The sequence below is a fragment of the Oncorhynchus gorbuscha genome, linkage group LG16 (assembly GCF_021184085.1).
Source record: "Oncorhynchus gorbuscha isolate QuinsamMale2020 ecotype Even-year linkage group LG16, OgorEven_v1.0, whole genome shotgun sequence".
NCBI classification, from domain to species: domain Eukaryota; kingdom Metazoa; phylum Chordata; class Actinopteri; order Salmoniformes; family Salmonidae; genus Oncorhynchus; species Oncorhynchus gorbuscha.
In genome coordinates, this window is record NC_060188.1 from 52,595,678 (window position 1) to 52,618,609 (window position 22,932).

At 46.5% G+C, this 22,932-nt stretch overlaps 2 protein-coding genes across 4 annotated transcripts in view; one reads left to right on the plus strand and one right to left on the minus strand.

The window, feature by feature from the left end:
- LOC123999479 (teneurin-2-like) overlaps positions 1-8,958 on the plus strand; it is a 162,088-nt gene extending 153,130 nt beyond the window's left edge. For all 3 annotated transcript variants that reach the window (XM_046305321.1, XM_046305322.1, XM_046305323.1), the window contains 8 exons: positions 244-398; positions 794-1,668; positions 2,024-2,199; positions 3,341-3,576; positions 3,949-4,245; positions 4,474-6,094; positions 6,215-6,345; positions 6,478-8,958. In XM_046305321.1, coding sequence (XP_046161277.1) covers positions 244-398; positions 794-1,668; positions 2,024-2,199; positions 3,341-3,576; positions 3,949-4,245; positions 4,474-6,094; positions 6,215-6,345; positions 6,478-7,215 — 4,229 coding nt within the window. In that variant the 3' untranslated portion in view covers positions 7,216-8,958. The remainder of the gene's footprint in view (positions 1-243; positions 399-793; positions 1,669-2,023; positions 2,200-3,340; positions 3,577-3,948; positions 4,246-4,473; positions 6,095-6,214; positions 6,346-6,477) is intronic.
- Positions 8,959-10,562: 1,604 nt separating this feature from the next.
- On the minus strand, positions 10,563-22,708 carry LOC123999480 (cysteine-rich and transmembrane domain-containing protein 1-like). The gene is made up of 3 exons (XM_046305324.1): positions 22,381-22,708; positions 21,357-21,708; positions 10,563-11,176 (listed from the first exon to the last, which is right to left on the minus strand). Exons 2-3 carry the CDS (start codon positions 21,682-21,684, stop codon positions 11,064-11,066), a joined length of 441 nt encoding a protein of 146 aa, XP_046161280.1. The 5' UTR covers positions 21,685-21,708; positions 22,381-22,708; the 3' UTR covers positions 10,563-11,063.
- Positions 22,709-22,932: the final 224 nt, after the last annotated feature.

Below are 22,932 nucleotides of genomic sequence, written 5' to 3' on the forward strand. Positions count from 1 at the left end.
TTGACGCCAAACTGCCAAGCAGAGTGTTAACACTGTCACTTGGTGTCACAGCAGAGGTGACACTCTAACACAGAGACATTCTGATGTCAGGATGAGGTTACAACCCTGCAGAATGCCTGATGAGCCCAACTTTGACAGTGTTTTGACTGTTTGTGTTAGCAGCCCCAGATGTAAAGTAGAACTAGTTTCGATATGTCAGAATGTTGTGATTTCTAACTCTGTCTCCATCTTTCTGTCTGTCAGGGATCGCGGTGGATAAGAACGGCCTAATGTACTTTGTTGACGCCACCATGATCCGTAGGGTGGACCAAAACGGCATCATCTCTACCGTGATCAAGACCAATGACCTCACAGCGGTCCGTCCACTCAGCTGTGACTCCAGCATGGACGTCAGTCAGGTGGGGAGAGAAACTGCGGGACAGGAAACCTGTATAGTGCTGAGGCTATATGTTTTTCTTAATAGCCAGGTGGGAAGAGAGTCTGCAGTCTAAATGATATCCCCATCTGTCCTATTTTTTCCCCCTCTGCCTTATGGCCAAATACACTAAGCATGTACCCCAACAGAGACTTTTCTTTAGAGGGATATCTACTACTGTCCAACATACGAAGGCTGCCTCTTTGCTGTCATCAATTGACAGTATTTATACCCACATATCCAAGCTATCCTAGCTGTGCTCTCTTCTGAATAGTGTGTGAGAGAGAGGAATTTGAGTAAAAACTTGGAGATCTAAAGAGCACTGGGGAGTTCCAGTGGATTTGTGATTACTCATGTGTTGTGTAACTGTTCATCCAGGTGCGTCTGGAGTGGCCCACAGACCTGGCTGTGAACCCCACAGACAACTCCCTGTACGTGCTAGAGAACAACGTGATCCTCCGCATCACAGAGAACCACCAGGTCAGCATCGTCGCTGGGAGGCCCATGCACTGCCAGGTCCCGGGCATCGACTACTCCCTGAGCAAGCTGGCCATCCACTCTGCCCTGGAGAGCGCCACGGCCATCGCCATCTCCCACACCGGTGTGCTCTACATCGCCGAGACGGACGAGAAGAAGATCAACCGCGTGCGGCAGGTCAGCGCCTCCGGAGAGACCTCTCTGCTGGCCGGCGCCACCTCCGAGTGCGACTGCAAGAACGACGTCAACTGCCAGTGCTTCTCTGGCGACGAGGGCTACGCCACAGACGCCGGGCTCAACGCCCCCACCTCGCTTGCTGTGTCTCCCGACGGCACGCTGTTCATCGCTGACCTCAACAACATCCGTGTGCGGGCAGTGCGGCGCGACAGGCCCGTGGCCACGCCAGTGGGGCTATATGAGGTGGGGTCACCCCGGGAGCAGGAGCTGTATGTGTTCAGTAGAGATGGGCTCCACAGACAGACAGTCAGTCTGATCACCGGGGAACCTCTCTATAACTTCACCTACGGGCCGGACATGGAGCTGGCTGCTGTTGCTGATAACTGTAACAACACCCTGAGGGTGAGGAGGGACGGATCTGGCCAGCTGAGGCTGGTGCTGTTGCCTGAGAACCAGGTGGTCACCCTGGGGTTGGACCCTGCCGGTGGCCTGCGCTCCGTATCTGCCCTCAACCAGGAGGTGGCGGTGATGAGCTATGCTGCGAACACGGGCCTGCTGGCCTCCAAGGCTGATGAGACTGGATGGACCAACTTTTATGAGTATGTGGGAATTAACTAGTGTATGTGTGACTGTAAATTAGCCTAACGTATTCAGTGGTATAGCTCACAGTGCAGTGTATTAATATTAGGTGAAGAAGAGGAGCAATAGCCATTTATTGGTGTGGAAGTAATGCATTAGTCAGAGAGAAAAAGAAGTCTGGATTCCGTTAGGCCACTCGGAGTCAAATCAACAGTATGTGTCATGTCACATTGTCACCATCTGGTGTCTGACCCTGGTACTGCTCTGAGTGCTAGACGACATCTGTTGGTCTCACGTTTGACAAACATTCCAGCACATGTAGGGTTTCTCCTCCATGGCCCCTCGACTCAGCTCCATCCTACTCTTCCCATGCAGGTATGACAGTGAGGGGCGTCTGACTAACGTCACCTACCCCACGGGAGTGGTGACCAGCCTGCACCGGGAGATAGACCAGTCAATCAACATCGACATGGAGAGCTCCAACAGGGATGATGATGTCACCGTCATCACCAACCTGTCCTCTGCGGAGGCGTCCTACACTGTGGTGCAAGGTAGCAAACATGTCACCTAAAAGGATCCTTCTCATATTTAAACTACAGTACTATAATCCCCTACCCAGCTCGCTCTCTCTGTCTCCCCAACTCCAACACCCTAGGGTACGTGACACTTGTTACAGTCCTATGACAAATGAGATTAAGGAGAAATTCATTACCTAGGACACAGTAAATCTTCATCTGTGTCTGTGGGCGCCATAGGAGGTGGCTGCTGCCCAACAAGAAGGCCCCTGATCCCAGAGCTTATTTCAGCTGTTTAACAGTGTGGAGGAAAGAGCAGGATAGAGTATAGATTTCCCTACTGAGCCATGGGGGTGTGACAGAAAATAAATGCAATCTCATCTGTACGTCTGGAAACTACTGGAGCCGCGAGAATAAGAATTGAAGAGATTTATATGAAAGTGTGCCCTGCGGGGCTCATAAAAGAGGGAAAGTGACTTGGCTACCTTAAACTGCACACTTTATTTCAATCTAATGCGGGAGTTCTGACTGAAATGGACTCTACAAAGTAAATCTGTCTATAAATGCTTCCAAAGTTTGCTTCTACTGTTTCAGGGAGATAAATTGAGTTTGAAAGCCGTTAAAAGCTGGTTTTGAGTACTCTCGTCTGGTTAGACGTGTTCGGGAAGTTTCCTTCGCATTAAGCTCCATGGATTATTTTGCTTCCAGGTACCTTTCCTCCTCAAATGTAGTACATGATCTCATTACTGCATGTAAATGGAATAAAAAGCTTGTGTTCTGCATTTTGCTGAAAGACTAAAAACCCTCTTATCTTTGGTCATGTCATTATGAGAGAGGATACTTGTTATTGTCTGGTGGAAAGGTACACAGATCCAGCCCCAGAGACTGCATTTCCCCTAATGCAGAGCATTCAATCAGATCAAATGTAATGTCTTCTCTGTAATAAAATGTGCCCTCAGTTTCTCACTTCTAATGCAACCTGTGTGTGTGTGTGTGTGTGTGTGTGTGTGTGTGTGTGTGTGTGTGTGTGTGTGTGTGTGTGTGTGTGTGTGTGTGTGTGTGTGTGTGTGTGTGTGTGTGTGTGTGTGTGTGTGTGTGTGTGTGTGTGCCTGTGTGTGTGCCTGTGTGTGTGCCTGTGTGTGCCTGTGTGTGCCTGTGTCTGCTGCTCCCCCTGCAGACCAAGTCCGGAACAACTACCAGTTCTGTTACAATGGTACTCTAAGAGTATCGTATGCCAATGGCATGGGCCTCAGCTTCCACACAGAGCCCCATATTCTAGCCGGCTCAGTCAGCCCTACCATTGGTCAGCGCAACATCAGTCTGCCCACTGACAGCGGGCTGAACTCTATCGAGTGGAGGATGAGGAAGGAACTCATCAAGAGCAAAGTGACCGTCTATGGCAGGAAGCTGAGAGTAAGCTGGACACAATGCACTTAAAGTGCTCAGTCTCTAATGTCAATCCATTTCTGGAGGTTTTTTAATCAATGCAGCTTGCTCTCTGTCAAACTGAAGTCCCTCTCTATCACTGAGAAGGACAATATAGCTACAATATAGGATTTGTAGAGTAATGTTGCGTTTAACTATATATGATACACAGCCAGCTCTGAGCAAAAGAGAGAAAATGTAATTTTTGACCCATAAAAACATTTGATTTTATCAGAATGCAGATGATTATACAGGCTTAGGATGTCTTCCTGTCATGTTTCATGTACAGTCAGGTGTCAATAATTTTTGACCTGGCTATACCTATGACTAAAGAAATGTCCTCCCTCACACTCTGCACAGGCCCATGGCAGGAACCTCCTCTCCATTGATTTTGACCGCAACACTCGCACAGAGAAGATCTATGACGACCACCGTAAGTTCACGCTGAGGATCATGTATGACCAGCAGGGCCGTCCAGCCACCTGGCTTCCCAGCAGCAGCCTGGCTGTGGTCAACGTGTCCTACTCCCCCACTGGACGCCTAGTGGGCCTGCAGAGAGGCAGCATGAGCCAGAGGAGCGAGTTTGACACCTTCGGACGCATCCTCTCACGCACCTTTGTGGACGGCAAGGTGTGGAGCTTCAGCTATCTGGACAGGGTGAGGCATTCTGATACACTACTGGATGTGACTGCCTGTCTGTCTGCCTGCCTGTCTGTCTGTCTGCCTGGCGTGTCGTGCTGTAAGCTGCAAGGGAACAGTGTTTTTACTTTTGCCTGTCCCTGAGTTTTTTTGTTTGAAGTTTTTCAAGGTCTCTGTTATTGTGGATGTACAGTAGAGAATACAAATGAATGTACCTTTTTTTGTTTTCTCTATCTTCCTCCCCAGTCCATGGTGCTGCACCTCCAGCAGAGTCAGAGGCAGTATGTGTTTGAGTTTGACACCTCGGGGCGTATCATCTCTGTCACCATGCCCAGCATGGCCAGACACACCATGTCCACCCACGTGTCCATCGGCTACATCCGCAACATCTACAACCCTCCCGAGAGCAACGCCACAGTCATCCACGACTTCAGCGAAGACGGGCGACCCCGCGCCACCTTTTACCTAGGCACGGGTCGACGCGTCATCTATAAGTATGGCAAGCTGGCCAAGCTGTCTGAGGTTCTGTACGACGGCACAGCTGTGACGTTCGGCTACGACGAGACAGCCGGAGTGTTGAAGATGGTTAACCTGCAGAGTGGGGGATTCTCCTGCACCATCCGCTACCGTAAAGTTGGCCCCCTAGTGGACAAACAGATGTACCGCTTCTCTGAGGAGGGCATGGTTAACGCCCGTTTTGATTACACCTACCATGACAACAGCTTCCGTGTGGCCAGCATCAAGCCTGTGATCGGCGAGACGCCCCTGCCCGTGGACCTCTACCGCTACGATGAGATCTCAGGCAAGGTGGAGCACTTTGGCAAGTTTGGCATTATCTACTATGACGTCAACCAGATAATCACAACGGCAGTGATGACCCTCAGCAAGCACTTTGACGCCCACGGCCGCATCAAAGAGGTGCAGTACGAGATCTTCCGCTCGCTCATGTACTGGATGACGGTACAGTATGACAGCATGGGCCGGGTCATCAAGAGAGAGCTGAAGATCGGGCCATATGCTAACACGACACAGTACCGCTATGAATATGACGGTGACGGCCAGCTTGTCGGGGTCAAAGTCAACGACTGGTCCACCTGGCGTTACAGCTACGACCTGAACGGCAACTTGCACCTGCTGAACCCTGGGAACAGCGCGCGCCTGCTACCGCTGCGCTACGACCTGCGTGACCGCATCACCCGCCTGGGCGACATGCAGTACCGCGTGGATGAGGACGGCGTCCTGAGCCAGCGCGGCGCTGACGTCTTCCTCTACAACTCCAACGGGCTGCTGGAGCAGGCGTACAGCCGTACACCCAGGAAGTGGAACGTACGTTACCGCTATGATGGCCTGGGCCGCCGTATCTCCAGGAAGACCAATGAGGGAGAGCACCTGCAGTTCTTCTACGCAGATCTCAACTACCCCGGCAGGATAACCCACGTGTACAACCACTCTGGAGGGGAGATCACCTCTTTCTACTACGACCTGCAGGGCCATCTGTTTGCCATGGAGGTGACCGGCGGGGAGGAGTATTACATCGCCTCGGACAACACGGGCACGCCGCTCGCCGTGTTCAGCAGCAACGGACAGATGGTCAAGCAGCTCCAGTACACTGCCTACGGGGAGGTGTACCACGACTCCAACCCTGACTTCAACATGGCGGTGGGCTTCCACGGAGGGCTCTACGACCCCCTCACTAAGCTGGTGCACTTTGGCCAGAGAGACTACGATGTGCTGGCAGGCAGATGGACTGCTCCAGACCATAAACTCCTACCTAAGATTGGCAAGGAGCCATCCCCGTTCAATCTGTACATGTTCAAGAACAACAACCCACTCAGTGACATGATAGACGTCAAGAGCTATGTGACAGGTGAGGATGATTTGAGTTTGCTTTTTCTTATGGAAAAAAAGATCCATCAAGTGAGCTAAGTATGTTGTTATGACATATTGACATGTTTTAATTCATTAATACTCTTGCCCTATTTTGTAGATGTGAAGAGCTGGCTGGTGATGTTCGGTTTCCAGCTCAGTAACATCATACCAGGCTTCCCCAGACACCCCATGTATTTTGTTGAGCCGCCTTATGAACTACTAGCAAGCCAGGACTGTGAGACTGCTCAGGTGAGTTATGTATCAAATACATATTTGAGCTACTGATTACTGAGACTACACAGGCAAATCTCCATGTTTTTTATGTTTATTAATTTAAACAAAATAATCAAGTGACTGGCCGACCCTCTGCTCTGTCTCCAGCTGATCACAGGGGTGCAGCATGCAGCGGAGCGCTATAACCAGGCCTTCATGGCCCTGGAGGGGAGGTTGCTCAACAAGGAGCACCGGACCAACCGGGACAAGCCTGGGTACTGGTTCGGCACCAAGATCCCCATCGTGGGCCGGGGCATGATGCTAGCCATCAAGGAGGGCCATGTGGTGACGGGAGTGTCCGGCCTGGCCAGCGAGGACAGCCGTAAGGTTGCCCAAGTCCTGAACAACGCCATCTATCTGGAGGGAACCCACTACACCGTAGACGGGAAGGACTGCCACTTCTTTGTGAAGCTGGGCCTGGCTGACAGTGACCTGCTGTCTCTAGGACTGAGCAGCGGGAGGAAAGCCCTGGAGAATGGCGTCAACGTGACCGTAAGCGGCCGCTCTCGTCGGGGCGTCACCGTGGAGATCCACACGGTAGCGTTGTCCCTGAGTGTACGTTACGGCCTGGCGGCTGACGTGCTGGAGAAGGAACGGGGTCGCCTGCTGGAGCAGGCCCACCAGAGGGCCCTGTCGGGGGCCTGGATGAGGGAGCAGCAGTGTCTGAGAGAAAGCAGAGAGGGTGGGAGGCTGTGGGCAGAGGGAGAGAGGCAGCAGCTCCTAGCAGCAGGGAAGGTGCCAGGTTACGATGGGTACTATGTGCTGCCTGTGGAGCAGTACCCAGAACTGGCAGACAGCAGCAGCAACATCCAGTTCCTCAGACAGAAGGAGATGGGCAAGAGGTAACAGAGTACAATACAACACAGCCCCTCTGACACTTCATCTCCTAGGGAGAGTAAACATGGGGTTTCCCTGGCAGTGCTGCAGGGGCATCTGAGAGGACACAATCTCACAAAACGGATGTCTTGCTGAAGGCAAAAACAACCCCTGAATGAGTTCAGACTATGAATTAAAAAAGCACCCTTAACTACTGATGTTATGAACTGTACAGACTTTTTTTATGTGGAAAAAAAATGAAAATATTTTTCACTCTTTTTTGAGGGATTGGTATTGATGCCAGTGAGGTTAACTGCTGTTCCAACAGCTTATCAGACGTATCCGACCCAACGCAGACGATGACAACACAGTCGAGGCTTTTATTTCTAATGGCTAAACAACTCTTGAACTGTCTCAGGCCACCATCTGAAGAACATAGAGCCATCACTTGCCAACATCATCATAACCATGAGCAATGTTTAAGGACGCTCAATTGTTCTTCATTCGGAGTACATCGTAAACTATGGTTTAATTTAACAACAACAGAGATTGAGGATATGACATGTATGTAGATTTGTATGTTCCTGTGCTGTAGACTTTGAAACAAGACATTCACTTGGGCACTCCTGTTGACTTATCCAAGATAAGTCAGGATGACTCTCACAATTTCAAGAAAAATACAAATGGAATCAAAGGATAGTTGTTTTTTTTCTTGCTCTTTTTGTTTGCACTATATGACAATCATGAAGAATTTGTATTGAGGATGAAATACATGTCTTTTAAAATATATATTAAAGTTTTCTCAATACATATTTGAATTTGCAGCCCAAGACATGCTACAGATCAAATATGGTAACACTTGATAGCCAGCATCATAACACGTTATTACACGGTCAGAACCATGTCATAATATGTCATAACATCTGACATAACGTGTCATAACCTGTTTTATAATATGGTCATAACACTGTCATGACATATATTTAGACCTGTTGTGAAATAAGGTGCATTATTTTATGGCTGGTTATGACACCTACATAAGTGTCAAAACCCACCAAACCTACCACACAAGGAAAAACATTCCATTACACCATAGCCTATGTGTCAACAGTATGCTTGTTTATATAAAAATAAATAATTGACCATATTAAATTACCATTGTAATTGCGCACACGTTGATGCCAGACATGCACCTACGCTAGTGCTCTGTTGCTGATGACTGGGATGAATGCAGGAGCAGGACAAGACACATGGCAGTGTTATGACCATGTTATGACCGTGTCAATGTGTTATGACACTGGGGGTCAAGTAAAGGTCTACCTAAATGATGGTGTATGTTGTGTTTTTATATTGTTTACTTTTTTTGTCTTTACAACTGTGAAACATGTTTCCCTATACATTACCAAGTTAAATGTGTACATTCACATTCATTCAGCAACAGAGATCCATGTCCTGAAAGCTGTCTAATTTGTAAATTTCTCAAGTGGTTTGACTATAGTTCTGTGAAGATCCATAGAAAAGGGGTTTACATACTGATCTTTGACTGATTTGATTGCCAAAACTCAAACATCCCCTTTAAACTGGAGATTTTAATTCATTTTTTACCTAGTGGTTTCTCTGTAACCAACCATATCTGTAAAAAGTATCTTTTCACTGTGAAGAACCACAGTACGGATGTCAATATGTACATGAATAGGTATCATGAAACTGTCTTTACACTAGGACGAGGATTATGTGGAAGGTTTATCAGAATAAACGTGTTTTTTCATGTTGCATGAAGTTCTTTTTCCACTTTCAGCAAGTAGCTGTGGATCGACGTGCTTTCATGAGGGTCATTTGGGAGACTATTAACTACCTACCCTCAACTTCCATTGAGCACTTACAGTATTTTTGTCATTAGCGTAAAATTAGCAAATTGTGAATAAATCAAAGCAATTTAATCTGTCAAATACTGATTGACAGGTCAAATTGGCTTCCTTTGTACTACTGAGGTAAATGTATATTAAAGGCAGGTATTGTATCATTCAAATTGAGATCATTGGAGGCAAACCTCTTCCTGTCAGCTGCAGTGGGTTCTCATGGCTCCCAGGTTATTTTTACCATTTTAATTAGCACCTGCCAGAAGCATCTTTGACCCCCGGCACTAACGTATATGAAAGACTGGAGTACTGCAGTGAAGTGTGAGGTTGGGACTCCAAGCTAACAAGCAGATTAATCATTAACATCTCCATTGACATACAGTAGGACTGAGCCCCCTCCATGACCGTAGAATCATCTACCTTTATAGAACAGTGGTAAGCAGAGATACTCAGCAGTCAGGACTGTTCTGAACGAGTTGCAGCTATTTTCACACATGCAGATCAAACTCACTGCACCCTGTCCAAAGCCCTGTTTATACCCTGGTGCGATGTGTCCTGATCTTGTTCACATTCTGATTGGGCCCACATTTTTAGACAGGTGTAGATGATTAAAATAACTGATGGTGATCAGAATGTGGACGAGATCCGTACACATGTTAGCACCAGGTATAAACAGGGCTTAAATCTTGACCTTTCAGAAATAGAATCAGAGACCTCCCTGGCCCCACACTCAATCCACATGAGAGCTTTAAGCCAGAGGGGTGAGAAGCACTGCCCAAAATAAGTTGTGCAAATATAGTCATCTGACTAAGACACACAGCTAAAATACGCATATTTAAATGTGAATAGCTCTAGCTGTAAACCATTGGAGGCTGCTGATGGGAGGACGGCTCTTAATAATGTCTGGAACGGAATAAATGGAATGGTATGAAACACTTGGAAACCAATTTCAACAATTTTAATGAGTTACAGTTCAAATAAGGAAATCAGTCAATTGAAATAAATTCATTAGGCCTTAATCTATGGATTTCACATGACACATGACCAATCAGAATGAGTTTTTCCCCACAAAAGTGCTTTATTACAGACAGACATACTCAGTTTCATCAGCTGTCTGGGTGGCTGGTCTCAGATGATCCTGCAGGTAAAGAAACCAGATGTGGAGGTCCTGGGCTGCAGTGATTACACGTGGTCTATGGTTGTGAGGCCAGTCGGACATACTGCCAAATTCTCTAAAACAATGTTGGGAGGCGGTTTACGGTAGAGAAATTAATCAGTTTTCTGGCAACAGCTCTAGTTGACAAAACTTTAGACATCTGGCATTGTGTTGTGTGACAAAACTACATTTTAGAGTGGCCTTTTATTTTCCCCAGCACAAGGTGTAGCTGTGTAATGATCAGGCTGTTTAATCATCTTCTTGATATGCCACAACTGTCAGGTGGATGGATTATCTTGGCCAGGATATAAACAAATTTGTGGACAAAATTTGAGAAATAAGATTTTTGTGTGTATGGAAAATTTCTGGGATATTTTATTTCAGCTCATGAAACATGGGACCAAAACTTTACATGTTGCGTTTAGATTTTTGTTCAGTCTAGTTTTCTTTACCATGAAAAGCAAATATTTAAAGGTGGGGATGAAAGATAAAAGTACGTTTCCAACGTCTCCAATATGAAAAAAAATATATATATATAATTAAATATAAACTGTTAATTATTAAGACCGATTATTCAACATTGATTTATATATTTTTCTTCGGCGAAGATGTGTCAATATTTATATATTTTTTTAAAGTTAGCTTTAGTACTTTGAGTGTTCAGGCTAGGTTTTTAGTTGCCGTATGATGTACAAAGTCACGTGTGCAACAATTTAGCGAGCATAATAAAGTTACAACAAATAAGACAAAGAGACAGGAAGTAAAAGATCAGTTAACTTCCTGACGGTTTTACACCGTGGTAGATTTCTCTGGGGAGGACATGGTGAGGTAACAGTGAGGTCTCCTCTCGCCAGGTTCAGTGATCAGGTCATCATGTCCCACAAACAGCAGCAGCAAAGGGCCGTCCAACAGGCTGTGAGACAGGCGTGCTCCCCTCCGCCTCCGCCATCTCGACTCCTGTCCTCCACCACATACACTGATAGAGACGAAGACAAAGATAAGTTATTCAATGCTGTATTCCCAGTCCCTCTTATCTACACACATCACGGGAGGTTGGTGGCACCTTAATTGGGGAGGACGGGCTCGTGGTAATGACAGGAGCGGAATCGGTGGAATGGTATTAAATACATCAAACCCATTCCATTAATTCCATTCCAGCCATTATTATGAGCAGCCTCCACTGACACACATGCATGTTCATAATATTGGAAAAACAAAAAGCTTGTATCCATTATTTAGACACATATACTAGTAATTGGCCAAAGCTAGGCCACTCCATGTTACGACACTCGTTAGCTATCAGGCATTAATTCACGTTACTAGTAATGTCAATGTGTGCTAAGGGAATGAGGGCAGCTTCACAAAACCTCACTTCCGGCAAGAGCAAGATGGGTTTAGACTGGGAGCTGGAATTGGATGCCCCTGGGGTCTGATCAGACTCTCACTGAGTGGAACTCCATTGATTAGGGGTGACCACTGTCAGAAGCAGGGACCGAAGGAAAGTCAAGCCAGCAGTTCTGCCATTAGTGTCATGTCTCTTCAATGGGTAGCGAGGTTAAGTTGAATTTCATTCCTATGAGCGTTCAAATCCATTTAATCACTTTGGCCTCGTCACAGAGCCAGTGATTGCCTGGCCCAGACTGTCTCCATTCTGGGAAAATTATATATTAGTGTTCATTGAGTTGTACTGGCCTACTCTACAAATATCACTGACAATTCTGCACCTCAACTAGTCATCAAGAATCCTTTCTATAAAAAGGTAAAATAGTTGATTTATGCATATACTGTATGTACAGGCAGTGGTTAAGTTGTGCCTCAGCTTCACAGAACCTGGCTCCTGCACCTTGGGTCAAAGACAGGGTTTTTCTGCATGGGAAAGTATTGGGCAGGCTGCCACCAAAATCCAAACATTTAAAAAAAGACTAGAAATTAGTTCATATTTTTCAGGATGGAAAAACTTTTCAGTGTAAACTTAAACTAAAATAAAAATATACCTGGAGTATACCAAACATTAGGAACACCTTCCTAATATTGAGATGCACCCCCTTTTTCCCTCAGAACAGGCTCAATTCGTCGGGGCATGGACTCTACAAGGTGTCGAAAGCATGTTGACTCCAATGCTTCCAACAGTTGTGTCAAATTGGCTGGATGTCCTTTGGGTGGTGAACCATTCTTGATACACAGGGGAAACTGTTGAGAGTGAAAAACCCAGCAGCGTTGCAGTTCTTGGCACAAACCAGTGCGTCTGGCACCTACTACCATACCATGTTGAAAGGCACTTACAATTCATCCTTTGAAAAGTAAAATTGTGTGCAAAAGTTGAGAATGACACAAATATTAATTTTCACAAAGTTTGCTGCTTCAGTGTCTTTAGATATTTTTGTCAGACTTTGGAATACTGAAGTATAATTACAAGCATTTCATAAGTGTCAAAGGCTTTTATTGACAATTACATGAAGTTGATGCAAAGAGTCAATATTTGCAGTGTTGACCCTTCTTTTTCAAGACTTCTGCAATCCGCCCTGGCATGCTGTCAATTCACTTCTGGGCCACATCCTGACTGATGGCTGCCCATTCCTGCATAATCAATGCTTGGAGTTTGTCAGAATTTGTTGGTTTTTGTTTGGCCACCCGCCTCTTGAGGATTGACCACAAGTTCTCAAAATATCGATGTTTTGTTCCCCGAGCCACTTAGTTATCCCTTTTGCCTTATGGCAAGGTGCTCCATCATGCTGGAAAATGCATTGTTCCGTCACCAAACTGTTCCTGGATGGTTGGGAGAAGTTGCTCCCGGAGGATGTGAAGGTACCATTCTTTATTCATGGCTGCGTTCTTCGGCAAAATTGTGAGTGAGCCCACTCCCTTGGCTGAGAAGCAACCCCACACATGAATGGTCTCAGGATGCTTTACTGTTGGCATGATACAGGACTTATGGTAGCGCTCACCTTGTCTTCTCCGGACAAGCTTTTTCCGGATGCCCCAAACAATCGGAACAATTCATCCGAGAAAATTACTTTACCCCAGTCCTCAGCAGTCCAATCCCTATACCTTTTGCAGAATATCAGTCTGTCCCTGATGTTTTTCCTGGAGAGAAGTGGCTTATTTGTTGCCCTTCTTGACACCAGGCCATCCTCCGAAAGTATTCACCTCACTGTGCGTGCAGATGCACTCACATCTGCCTGCTGCCATTCCTGAGCAAGCTCTGTACTGGTGGTGCCCTGATCCCGCAGCTGAATCAACTTTAGGAGACGGTCCTGGCGCTTGCTGGACTTTCTTGGGCGCCCTGAAGCCTTCTTCACAACAATTGAACCGCTCTCCTTGAAGTTCTTGATGATCCGATAAATGGTTGATTTAGGAGCAATCTTAATGGCAGCAATATCCTTGCCTGTGAAGCTCTTTTTGTGCAAAGCAATGATGACGGCACATGTTTCCTTGGTAACATGGTTGACAGAGGAAGAACAATGATTCCAAGCACCACCCTCATTTTGAAGCTTCCAGTCTGTTATTCAAACTCAATCTGCATGACAGAGTGATCTCCAGCCTTCCTCACACCTGTGTTAACGAGAGAATCACTGACATGATGTCAGCTGGTCCTTTTGTGGCAGGGCTTAAATGCAGTGGAAATGTTTTTGGGGGATTCAGTTCATTTGCATGGCAAGGAAGGACTTTGTAATTAATTGCAATTCATCTGTTCACTCTTCATAACATTCTGGAGTATATGCAAATTGCCATCATACAAACTGAGGCCGCAGACTTTGTGAAACATTCTCAAAACTTTTGGCCATGACTGTATACACACACAATCCATGTCTCGATTGTCTTTTAAGGCTTAAAAATCATTCTTTAATCTGGCTCCTCCCCTTCATCTACTCTGATTGAAGTGGATACTACACTGATTAACATGTGACATCAATAAGGGAGCATAGATTTCACCTGAATTCACCTGGTCTGTCTCTGTCATGGAAAGACCAGGTGTTCCTAATGTTTTGTACACTCAGTGTAAAGTATGTAGAGAAGATTATGAGCCTATATACTTTTTTATGACCAAAATCACCAAATTTACTAACAATCACCAAAATCAAAGCTACAGTCTAACATTTCCAAACATTATGCATTCAGGATAATTTTTGTCATGGTATGGGCCCCGGGAGCTGATGACTTGGACATCGATTAAGTCAGCTCCCACACCAATCTGATTCAGAGTTGGGTTAAATGCGGAAGAAAAATTTGGTTGAATGCATTCAGTTGTGCAATTGATGAGGTATCCCCTTTCCCTTTATTGATTTTGTTATCATGTTTGAGTCACTCAGATAGCATAAATCATGGCAAAATGTGTCAAATGTAAGGAAAGTACACTACATGACCAAATGTATGTGGACACCTGCTCGTCGAACATCTCATTCCAGAATCATGGGCATTAACATAGAGTTGGTCCCCCCCATTGATGCTACAACAGCCTCCACTCTTCTGGGAAGGCTTTCCACTAGATATTGGAACATTGCTGAAGGGACTTGCTTCCATTCAGCCACAAGAGAATTAGTGAGGTCGGGCACTGATGTTGAGCGATTAAGCTTAGCTCGCAGTCAGCGTTTTCCTGGCATCCCAAAGGTGTTCGATGGAGTTGAGGTCAGGTCTCTTTGCAGCCAAGTCAAGTTCTTCCACACTGTTCTCAACAAACCATTTCTGTATGGACCTCGCTTTGTGCATGGGGGCATTGTCTTGCTGAAACAGGAAAGAGCCTTCCCCAAACTGTTGCCACAAAGTTGAAAGCACAGAATTGTCTAGAATGTCATTGTATGCTGTAGTGATTAAGATTTGCCTTCACTTGAACTAAGGAGCCCGAACCATGAAAAACAGCCCCAGACCATTGTTACTCCTCCACTACAATTTACATTTGGCACTATGCATTCGGACAGATAGCGTTTTCCTGGCATCCGTCAAACCCAGATTTGTTTGTCGGACTGCCAGATGATGAAGCGTGATTCACCACTCCAGAGAACTGCTCCAGAGTCCAATGGTGACGACCTTTACACCACTCCAGCCGACGCTTGGCATTGCACATGGCGATCTTAGGCTTGTGTGTAGCTGCTCGGCCATGGAAACCCATTTCATGAAGCTCCTGACGAACAGTTCTTGTGCTGACGTTGCTTCCAGAGGCAGTTTGGATCTCGGTAGTGAATGTTGCAACCAAGGACAGACAATTTTTACGCGCTTCAGCACTTGCCAGTCCCGTTCTGTGAACTTGTGTGGCCTACCACTTCGCAGATGAGTCATTGTTGCTCACTTCCCAATAACAGTTTACCGGGGCAGCTCTAGCAGGGAAGAAATTTGACAAACTGATTTGTTGGAAAGGTGGCATCCTATGACGGTGTCACATTGAAAGTCACTGAGCTCTTCAGTAAGGCCATTCTACTACCAATGTTTGTCTATGGAGATTGCATGGCTGTGTGCTCAATTTTATACACCGGTCAGCAACGGGTGTGGCTGAAATAGCTGAATCCACTAATTTGAAGGGGTGTCCACATACCTTTGTAAATATAATGTTGGTTTTAAACTTCAAATGTTCTCTCAGCCACATGGCAAGCTGTGTGGAATTACAGGAAATTAGCTTTAAAACTGTATTTAAAAAAAAATCTCAGACCCCATTGTAAAATGTATAGAATTACAGGAAATTAGCTTTACAACAGCAATATTTTGTCACTGTGGCCAACAAGAGGGCCTCAAACATGTTTGGTTGGCGATGACGCCATTGGCCACGCCCACTATCACACCCACCACCATTTTGATTCAGAAAAAAGCTCCAGCACCCTACGGGTCCAAAGAGAAATGTAGAATAAAATATATTTATTTAAAGGTTAGGGTTAAACTAACCCTTGTATCCACCACAGGATGCAACAGAATATAATTACCCAACAGGATAAGAGATCATTTCAACTGTGATATAAAACTGTATACACAAGCAAGCTGAAAGCTAGAACTTACAACATGAGGCTTCAATTGGGTGCAACAGCTCCAAGAGTGGAAGGCCTCTGTTTCGAACAATCCATCTCACTGATGGTTGATAGGTATATACAAGGTTCACGGTATGCTTACTGTATCTGGGTTGAGAGAGTGTTTCCCCATAACACACAAAAAGCTGTTCTGTTTGACTAACAGTTCTTGTTGCAGCAAGATAGGCACTCAATGCCCTAACTGGGCAAAGTGTATGCAACTCACGACTCTCCTGTGAGGAGTAGGGAGGCAGGTGAAATGCTGCTATGATTTACATTTACATTTAAGTCATTTAGCAGACGCTCTTATCCAGAGCGACTTACAAATTGGTGCATTCACCTTATGACATCCAGTGGAACAACCACTTTACAATAGTGCATCTAAATATTTTAAGGGGGGAGGGGGTGAGAAGGATTACTTTATCCTATCCTAGGTATTCCTTAAAGAGGTGGGGTTTCAGGTGTCTCCGGAAGGTGGTGATTGACTCCGCTGTCCTGGCGTCGTGAGGGAGTTTGTTCCACCATTGGGGAGCCAGAGCAGCGAACAGTTTTGACTGAGCTGAGCGGGAACTGTACTTCCTCAGTGGTAGGGAGGCGAGCAGGCCAGAGGTGGATGAACGCAGTGCCCTTATTTGGGTGTAGGGCCTGATCAGAGCCTGGAGGTACTGAGGTGCCGTTCCCCTCACAGCTCCGTAGGCAAGCACCATGGTCTTGTAGCGGATGCGAGCTTCAACTGGAAGCCAGTGGAGAGAGCGGAGGAGCGGGGTGACGTGAGAGAACTTGGGAAGGTTGAACACTAGACGGGCTGCGGCGTTCTGGATGAGTTGTAGGGTTTAATGGCACAGGCAGGGAGCCCAGCCAACAGCGAGTTGCAGTAATCCAGACGGGAGATGACAAGTGCCTGGATTAGGACCTGCGCCGCTTCCTGTGTGAGGCAAGGTCGTACTCTGCGGATGTTGTAGAGCATGAACCTACAGGAACGGGCCACCGCCTTGATGTTAGTTGAGAACGACAGTTTGTTGTCCAGGATCACGCCAAGGTTCTTAGCGCTCTGGGAGGAGGACACAATGGAGTTGTCAACCGTGATGGCGAGATCATGGAACGGGCAGTCCTTCCCCGGAGGAAGAGCAGCTCCGTCTTGCCGAAGTTCAGCTTGAGGTGGTGATCCGTCATCCACACTGATATGTCTGCCAGACATGCAGAGATGCGATTCGCCACCTGGTCATCAGAAGGGGGAAAGGAGAAGATTAATTGTGTGTCGTCTGCATAGCAATGATAGGAGAGACCATGTGAGGTTATGACAGAGCCAAGTGACTTGGTGTATAGCGAGAATAGGAGAGGGCCTAGAACAGAGCCCTGGGGGACACCAGTGGTGAGAGCGCGTGGTGAGGAGACAGATTCTCGCCACGCCACCTGGTAGGAGCGACCTGTCAGGTAGGACGCAATCCAAGCGTGGGCCGCGCCGGAGATGCCCAACTCGGAGAGGGTGGAGAGGAGGATCTGATGGTTCACAGTATCGAAGGCAGCCGATAGGTCTAGAAGGATGAGAGCAGAGGAGAGAGAGTTAGCTTTAGCGGTGCGGAGCGCCTCCGTGATACAGAGAAGAGCAGTCTCAGTTGAATGACTAGTCTTGAAACCTGACTGATTTGGATCAAGAAGGTCATTCTGAGAGAGATAGCGGGAGAGCTGACCAAGGACGGCACGTTCAAGAGTTTTGGAGAGAAAAGAAAGAAGGGATACTGGTCTGTAGTTGTTGACATCGGAGGGATCGAGTGTAGGTTTTTTCAGAAGGGGTGCAACTCTCGCTCTCTTGAAGACGGAAGGGACGTAGCCAGCGGTCAGGGATAAGTTGATGAGCGAGGTGAGGTAAGGGAGAAGGTCTCCGGAAATGGTCTGGAGAAGAGAGGAGGGGATAGGGTCGAGCGGGCAGGTTGTTGGGCGGCCGGCCGTCACAAGACGCGAGATTTCATCTGGAGAGAGAGGGGAGAAAGAGGTCAGAGCACAGGGTAGGGCAGTGTGAGCAGAACCAGCGGTGTTGTTTGACTTAGCAAACGAGGATCGGATGTCGTCGATCTTCTTTTCAAAATGGTTGACGAAGTCATCTGCAGAGAGGGAGGAGGGGGGGGGGGAGGAGGATTCAGGAGGGAGGAGAATGTGGCAAAGAGCTTCCTAGGGTTAGAGGCAGATGCTTGGAATTTAGAGTGGTAGAAAGTGGCTTTAGCAGCAGAGACAGAGGAGGAAAATGTAGAGAGGAGGGAGTGAAAGGATGCCAGGTCCGCAGGGAGGCGAGTTTTCCTCCATTTCCGCTCGGCCTTCCGGAGCCCTGTTCTGTGAGCTCGCATTGAGTCGTCAAGCCACGGAGCGGGAGGGGAGGACCGAGCCGGCCTGGAAGATAGGGGACATAGAGAGTCAAAGGATGCAGAAAGGGAGGAGAGGAGGGTTGAGGAGGCAGAATCAGGAGATAGGTTGGAGAAGGTTTGAGCAGAGGGAAGAGATGATAGGATGGAAGAGGAGAGAGTAGCGGGGGAGAGAGAGCGAAGGTTGGGACGGCGCGATACCATCCGAGTAGGGGCAGTGTGGGAAGTGTTGGATGAGAGCGAGAGGGAAAAGGATACAAGGTAGTGGTCGGAGACTTGGAGGGGAGTTGCAATGAGGTTAGTGGAAGAACAGCATCTAGTAAAGATGAGGTTGAGCGTATTGCCTGCCTTGTGAGTAGGGGGAAGGTGAGAGGGTGAGGTCAAAAGAGGAGAGGAGTGGAAAGAAGGAGGCAGAGAGGAATGAGTCAAAGGTAGACGTGGGGAGGTTAAAGTCGCCCAGAACTGTGAGAGGTGAGCCGTCCTCAGGAAAGGAGCTTATCAAGGCATCAAGCTCATTGATGAACTCTCCGAGGGGACCTGGAGGGCGATAAATGATAAGGATGTTAAGCTTGAAAGGGCTGGTAACTGTGACAGCATGAAATTCAAAGGAGGCGATAGACAGATGGGTAAGGGAGAAAGAGAGAATGACCACATGGGAGAGATAAGGATCCCTATGCCACCACCCCGCTGACCAGAAGCTCTCGGGTGTGCGAGAACATGTGGGCGGACGAAGAGAGAGCAGTAGGAGTAGCAGTGTTATCTGTGGTGATCCATGTTTCTGTCAGTGCCAAGAAGTCGAGGGACTGGAGGGAGGCATAGGCTGAGATGAACTCTGCCTTGTTGGCTGCAGATCGGCAGTTCCAGAGGCTACCGGAGAGCTGGAACTCCACGTGGGTCGTGCGCGCTGGGACCACCAGATTAGGGTGGCAGCGGCCACGCGGTGTGGAGCGTTTGTATGGTCTGTGCAGAGAGGAGAGAACAGGGATAGACAGACACATAGTTGACAGGCTACAGAAGAGGCTACGCTAATGCAAGGAGATTGGAATGACAAGTGGACTACACGTCTCGAATGTTCAGAAAGTTAAGCTTACGTAGCAAGAATCTTATTGACTCAAATTATTAAAAATGATACAGTACTGCTGAAGTAGGCTAGCTGGCAGTGGCTGCGTTGTTGACTTTGTAGGCTAGCTGACAGTGGCTGCGTTGTTGACACTACACTAATCAAGTCGTTCCGTTGAGTGTAGTAGTTTCTACAGTGCTGCTATTCGGGGGCTAGCTGGCTAGCTAGCACTGTTGATTATGTTATGTTGCGTTAAAAGAACGACAATAGCTGGCTAGCTAACCTAGAAAATCGCTCTAGACTACACAATTATCTTTGATACACAGACGGCTATGTAGCTAGCTATGTAGCTAGCTACGATCAAACAAATCAAACCGTTGTGCTGTAATGAAATGAAATGAAAAATGTGATACTACTATGATTAAGGGCTGGTTAACATGTGATGATGAAAGGACCTTAGGTAAGAATGTTGAATTTGGCCAAAGCACTGCCTTAGATCCATCTTCAGCTAAAATGAGGCATGAAGGTTGGGTAGAAAGCGCATGTACTGTAATTCTCTAACACGCTTGGCTGAAACCATAGCCAATAGAACGGCAGTCTTGACTGAGAGCTCCCATAGCTCAAGTGAAGACAGGGGCTCAAATGGTGGAGTCATAAATGATCGTAGGACAACATCTAAATCCCATGAGGGTACTGAAGGAGCCTTGGGTGGCCGTAGTCTGAGGGCATGAATTGTGATACTAGAGGGTGTGCCCGTAGTAATGCATCCACAATCTAGTCATGACCCATAGAGATGGCTGCCATACACACTTTCAATGTAGATGGAACTTCCCTGCAACCATAAGCTCCTAGAGGAAAGCTAATCAAATGGCTACCCAGACTATTTGCATTGACACCCCCCTTTTTTACACTGCTGCTACTCGCTGTTTATTTTCTATGCATAGTCACTTTACCCCTACCTACATGTACATATTACCTCAATTGCCTCGACTAACCTGGACCCCCGCACATTGACTCGGTACTGGTACCCCCTGTATATAGATCCTCGTTATTGTTATTTTATTTGTTGCTCCTTTATTTTTTTACTTTCGTTTATTTGGTTAATATTTTCTTAACGCTTATTTTTCTTCAAACTGCATTGCTGGTTAAGGGCTTGTCAAGCATTTCATGGTAAGTACCTGTTGTACAATACCTGTTGTATTGTACATGTGACAAATAAAATGTTATTTGATTTGACTAGATTAACATCAACTACTCACAGCACCTCCGAATTGTTGAAGAATTGTAATTCCGTAAGGAAGTAATCCGGAGGGGATTAATAGCAATCTTGTAATGTAAAACACAAACGTGAGTGAAGAAAGACAGAATGTCACACCGCACTGCCTTTTATAGTGACAGGTCACGTGGGTACAGTAAGGGTGTGGCGTGACTGCAAACATCTTTGATATTAAGTATCTCAACCCCATCGCGTGAAGGGGAAGGAGTTCTCAGAGGTCATTTGGCAATCCATAACGAAGACTAAAAAGAACCCTAACACCAATTTTGGCCTATTATCTATCTCTAACCCTTAGTCTTAAAGTCAACCCTGGCTTAACCTAACCCGGCCAAAATAGGGCTCCTCCACCTCTGAATTCCACATTTAACCCCTGTATACAATCATCTATTCAGATACACAGCCAGACAAAAGTGGGTCAGTGGGTTATTCTATTTATTAATTTCCATAACTGCTTCATAATTCCAAGATCTCACCTGTGTTCTTAGGGGCTTCTCCATACATTTGTGCACCAGGGGGTGTATCCTGCCATCCTAACTGTGGCTGAGGCGGAATCTGGTAACCCTGGTAACCTGGCTGCCCTTGGTATAAACCTGGGGGTCCTGGGGGGAAGTTAGAGCAGGATGGATATGTGGGTGGATAACCCGGAGCAGGGTATTCCTGGGCTGGGTATCCCTGATCTGGGAACCCTTGGGGTTGGTACACAGGGGCCATGGGGGTTGGATACCCAGGTGCTGTAGGGGCAGCGTATCCTGGGGCAGAGGGGCCAGGGCCCCCATAAGGAGGCGGCTGATCAAAATTCATCTGTGGACAGCAAGACGAATCCGCCTAGGAATGTGGGAAATCACAAAACAACAAAAGCATAAATATGGCATGTGACAATAATGTCTCTGACCAAATGTCAGAAACAGAATGAGAAAGCCACAACAATTGACTGTCAGAATCCCTTGTCTTGTAATTGGAGTGGAGAATGTGCATGTTGCTTAAGTTTAACTGAAAACAGTCCAACCTAGTGAATGAGAGCTTTGTTGCCCTGCTGCTGCATCGAGTGGGGTGATGTCAGCCCTGTGACTGACTGTGAAAGACTGACTCAGTCTGAGAGGTGACATTCCACTCTGAAGGCACAACTATTTTAACAGTATAATGATAATGAGTGAACAAGGCCAGGGTCTGAATTTAATTATAGGCAATACTTTCCACTTCCACAGACACAGTTAATCAGAAGAAGTATGTGGATCATATGGCCAAGAGCCCATTCAGTGGCTGGCTATTCCAATCCATAAAATACTATTCTAGGGTAATTTGTTCACAGTTATTGACGTTTAAGAAAAGTTCAACTATAGTGTAGGCAGCTTCAGCACCAAAGTTATATTCAAACTTTCCTTAGTTTACTTAGACAGATTCTAGACATTCAAGAATAAATCAATCATGCAGACCATTTCTACTCGTCCCTTGTTAAAACGACCTATAGTATGTCTGAGTGAATAATGTCAGTATTACCTCGGGTTGAATGAACTGTAATCTGTAATGTGCTTTCTTTCTCTCTTCTTGGTTCGGATTGGCATCAACACAGCCTTTTTCTTGATTTACGTTGTATAATCCATTGAGTGTTGCTTGCTGGCGCGCTCCTCCGTTTTCACTGGCAGCAACGGAAAACTAGCTGATGGGTGCGTTGATGTCTTAGAGACAGCTGAGCCGGTCGGCCGATTTTGACCTACTATCATCTGACTTGGTTATCCCCCCCACCTCTTATAACCTTACGTCACAACCATAAGTAATTTCACTCTGTTGATCACACTCACATTTGAACTTTACATTGGTGGCATTTCATTGTAATACTCCTAGGGTAGTAGGGGGTAACTAGCCCCCTGGGGTAACTACCCCCTCCCCCTTGTAATTACATATAAAGACCACAAGATGTCAATAAATTATTTTTCCAACACTTTTTCTAGCTGCATTTGCTCTGCTCAACAAAACATGTCCAATGTGTCATCAGAACGTTTGGAGATATTTCAACAAAATTATTTTGTGGTAGGTTATAGATATATTCCA